The sequence below is a fragment of the Benincasa hispida genome, chromosome 9, assembly GCF_027475165.1.
Source record: "Benincasa hispida cultivar pf3 chromosome 9, pf3_genome.v1.1, whole genome shotgun sequence".
Classification (NCBI taxonomy): Eukaryota; Viridiplantae; Streptophyta; class Magnoliopsida; order Cucurbitales; family Cucurbitaceae; genus Benincasa; species Benincasa hispida.
The window spans coordinates 19,417,554-19,421,682 of record NC_143486.1 but is presented as its reverse complement, the minus strand read 5'-3'; the positions used below and the strand labels follow the sequence as shown (position 1 = coordinate 19,421,682).

Sequence of the window (4,129 nt, the reverse complement as noted above, 5' to 3'; positions counted from 1 at the left end):
TGATCATTATTAACATTAACCGAACCAACTAACTAATTACTCCACTTCCATAAATATTCCAGCTGTACACCACTAATATTACTAAAATATTGATTTGGCATATAATTTTGCTTGAATTACCAATTTTATTTATTTAGAATTACAAATTTCTATATGTCCATATCTATCTCTATACTTTTTAGGTTGACTCTCTACCATAACTATCATTTATTTAAACATTAATGTGACATGTTTAATTCATTCATTAAGTAAACTATTTAACACAATATAGAAACGAAAAAAAGACAGCTCTTTTTGCTTAGTTGGCTTTATCTTACTACATTAGAAGGAATATATATATATATATATATATATATATAATTAATTGACATAAAACTTCTACTATCGACAATGATATTAAGAGATTCAATTCCCCACCTCTTATGTAAAAAAACGTAAAAAATTACTCTTTTCTATGTTATATGATAAATTAGTTTAATTAATATATTTAATAACAATAATGTTATTAAAAATGACTAATTAGAATCAAAATTCAACAACGTTAAACATAAATAAAATATTTATTTTTAAATTGATATAGGGTGGATATGGTTTAATTTTTCAAGTGTTTATCTTTGGAAAATTATTTTAGAAAAAGTTAGAATGTTTGGCAACCCACTTAATATAACTTTAAGAAAAAAATGAATTTATGAAATAAGTTGGTTCGAGAGAAACACATGATATCGACTTTTAGAAAGAAAAAAAAAAGAGTATTTAATGATTAATCTCTTCCTAATTTGTATTATATATAAAATCACTAAAATATCCTCACTAATCATCTACCTCACATGTCCATCATGGCTGTTGTCGGCTACCACCCCATTCGTCAGTCAAGTCCAGCTACAATTATTGCTAACAATCTACTCTTGGAAAATTTTCGACAACCATCTCCGACGATCAACTTAGATGACCACCACCACGGATCACCTCCAACAATCATCTTCGTGCGACCACCTCTAACGACTAACTTTGATGACCATCTCTGACAACTAACTCCAATGACCAACTCTAGCAAAGAACTCTAATTCAATGACCAGGTCTAACGACTGGCTTTGTTAACCAAATGCATCGATTATCTCCAACGATCAACTCTAATAACTAACTCTAATGACCAATTAAATCGATTATATGCCAAAAAGACTTGGCTAATAACTTCTTTAAAAAAATTTCAAATCTAAAATTATTAGTTCATATTTTCATAGTATTTACTGTTTAATAATAGTCTTTATAGTAATTTGACAGTAGTAGTAAAGTAACAAACCATATAAATTTGTAAGTAAAAGCACTTTTGCGAAAAATGCAACCAAATACAAAGTGTTTTCTTTTAAACCATATTTATAAAAAGTGTATATCGAAAATGACCTATGAAAAACACGTCTTTCTAGGCAATTCAAACAAATCTATAATTAACTTAAAGTAAACAAGAATAAACTTCTATAAACAAAAACATAATTATGAATAATTTAAGTCCCGTTCGGTAATCATTTTATTTTTATTTTTATTTTTTAAAAATTAAGTCTATTTTCTCACATTTTTTTACAATGGATTTTATCTTTATTAAGTAGAAGAATTTAATTCTTAACGAAATTCAAAAATAAAATAAAATGTTAAAAAATTATTTTTTTTAGTTTTCAAAACTTGCCTTAGTTTTTTAAAACATAGATAAAATGTAGATAATAAAGCATGAAATTTTAGAGGTGGTAGGGATATTTATAAACTTAATTTTCAAAAACTAAGAATAAAAAATCAACCTTAATTAGTGATTCATTTTCTAATTTTCATAGCACCTAATAGTTAAAATTAATAATATGAATAGTATAGCCAAATTCGTTAATAGACAGGAGTCTTAAAACAAATTTGACAATATAGTTAGAGGTTCGAATTCTCATCCTATATTTAGTTATATGTTGAATTAATTATTATATTAAATAAATACTTTTGTAATAATAATAATGACAAATGCCTTGTCCACCATCTTAAGATTTATGAGCACAATCTTAACTTTATGGTAAAGCTCAGCCTTTGTTCAATTATAATGTTTAAAATAGGATACTTTTTCTTTGTTAATGTAATTATATATATATATTTTTACTATAATAACAACCAGGTAATAATTCAATTAATTCCTAAATTTGATATTACACTTCAAAGTTGGGGGGCAAAAAAGAAAAAAGGGGGAAAAAGAAGGGTAAAAAGGAAAAAAAAATATCAGCGGATAGGATTTTCTTCTCCTTATACGGTGGATCCTTACCGTCCATCTCCATACCCAATAATGTCCAGCGGATTATTCCGCCACCGTTGGCAACCGTCCGCCACCCCAACTCGGCCGGACAGATTCCGGCGGAGGCAATCGTCCCTGCGCCACCACCAACGACTTGTAGATCTCAGTGATCATTTTTTCATCATACTCCTTCAACGTGCTCCTTCCGGCGCCGGCCCAGATCCCATCGCCGCCGCCGCCGCCGCTGCCGGAGCCGATGACCCTCGAGTTTGCAAATGCTAACATCGCCCTGACATAAGAATCCCTCAGCCATAGAAGCAGTTTCTTGAGTGACGGCAGGCGCCGGAACAACCTGAGCTTAGGCGAGATCTTGATCCGCCAAATCCGCCGCCGCCGCCTCCCTCCAGCGGCCCCTAGTTGCACGGTCTCCGTCTTACGGCCCACGGAACCAGCCAGTTTCCGGTAGCTTTTCCTCCTCAAGTAACGCCTCAGGCCATTGTAAACGCTGACTGAAACGCCTTCCATTGAAATCTGAAATCCAGAATTTTGTGAAATGGAGAGTGAGAAATTTGAGTAATTTAAAGAGGGGAAAAAAAGAAATGATAGGAAGATAATTAATAATTCACCTAAGTTTGTGAAATGGAATTAAATAATTTTGTTGGAAGGGAGAAAGAAGATGGGGTGGTGATGCTCATAAATGGGGCAGCAGGCAGAGACTGTGTTGTAACCTGTATTGTTTGCTTCTGTATTTGCCACCTAAATTGAATGAATGAATATGAAGGTGTGCCTACATGTGAGATCCTCACCATTGGATTTTATGTGCTTTTATATGTCAAGTTTATGATGAAATTAAAGCAAAAGCATTTAATTCTTAAGCTTCTTTAGCTGAGGTTTTTTTAATTCTTTTTATTTTTTAACATTGCATTAATATATATCAAGTGACTCGAATTTTGAAAACAATGAATACTAACATTTTGCTTACATTACATACCACTATAGATCACGCTCATTACTTTCTATGTCCCTTTCGCTTGTTCTCCATTCTCCCTCTCGCACTCATCCTGCCTTCTTCCCTTTCTCTCTCGCACGCACTTGTGGCTTCCATCTAATTGTGTATTCATTACCCGCTTCAATGAACGCTCTGCTCATGCTTCAAGCCATCAACTAGTCATTCATCCCTCACTCTAACGAACTCTCGTGCTTCGAGCAACCTTCCAACCATTTATCACGACGTGAGGATTTGAAAGAGAAACCTAAAGATTTTCTGTACTTACAGTGTTTAAAGAGGAGAAAAAAAAAACAAGAACGTGAGGATTGTGGAAGGAGCGCAGGCGAGAGGGACAGAGAAAGTGGTCACGACGATCTGAGTGGTACGAGATGTACAAGAAAAGGTTAGTATTTATTGTTTTCAAAATTTGGGCCATTCGACATTAGAGTAATATAAATCTGGGCATGAGTACTAAAAAACCCTCTTTAGTCTAATGTGATATTATTTTCACATTCGGTTGGCAAGATTTGAACTTTTAACCTTATTGATATGTATGCTTTAATTAATTTAAGTCTAATTCAACTCACTAAAATTTATACGTTAGGCAAGTTGAAGTCAATTTCAAGAGGGCAAAATTATATTTGATAGGCTTATGGCCTATATTTTATAATAAAATCATTTAAAACCTAGGAATTAAATGGTTCAATGGTGTTCATTCCAACAAAGGAAGGAATTCATGGTATCTAAAATTTTTTGCAAATTCCTTCTGTGACTCTTTTTTTCTACTATCGAATTGCCTTAGAAAGAGTATCAATGACAGTTCACAATGACACTTCACAAAACCCTCTTAATTAATTTTTAGTGATTTTGTGCTACTGTCA

General features: G+C 32.6%; 1 protein-coding gene across 2 annotated transcripts; it reads right to left on the bottom strand.

Annotated features, from left to right (window-relative positions):
- Window positions 1–2,092: 2,092 nt before the first annotated feature.
- Window positions 2,093–3,163, bottom strand: LOC120085238 (uncharacterized). 2 transcript variants are annotated; one of them, XM_039041136.2, is made up of 2 exons: window positions 2,989–3,163; window positions 2,093–2,791 (listed from the first exon to the last, which is right to left on the bottom strand). In XM_039041136.2, the coding sequence occupies exons 1-2, from the start codon at window positions 3,067–3,069 to the stop codon at window positions 2,324–2,326; spliced, it is 549 nt and encodes a 182-aa protein (XP_038897064.1). In that variant the 5' UTR covers window positions 3,070–3,163; the 3' UTR covers window positions 2,093–2,323. The 2 variants fall into 2 exon arrangements, with proteins under 2 accessions (XP_038897064.1, XP_038897065.1); XM_039041137.2 differs by having other exon boundaries at window positions 2,887–3,139.
- Between the last annotated feature and the right edge of the window lie 966 nt (window positions 3,164–4,129).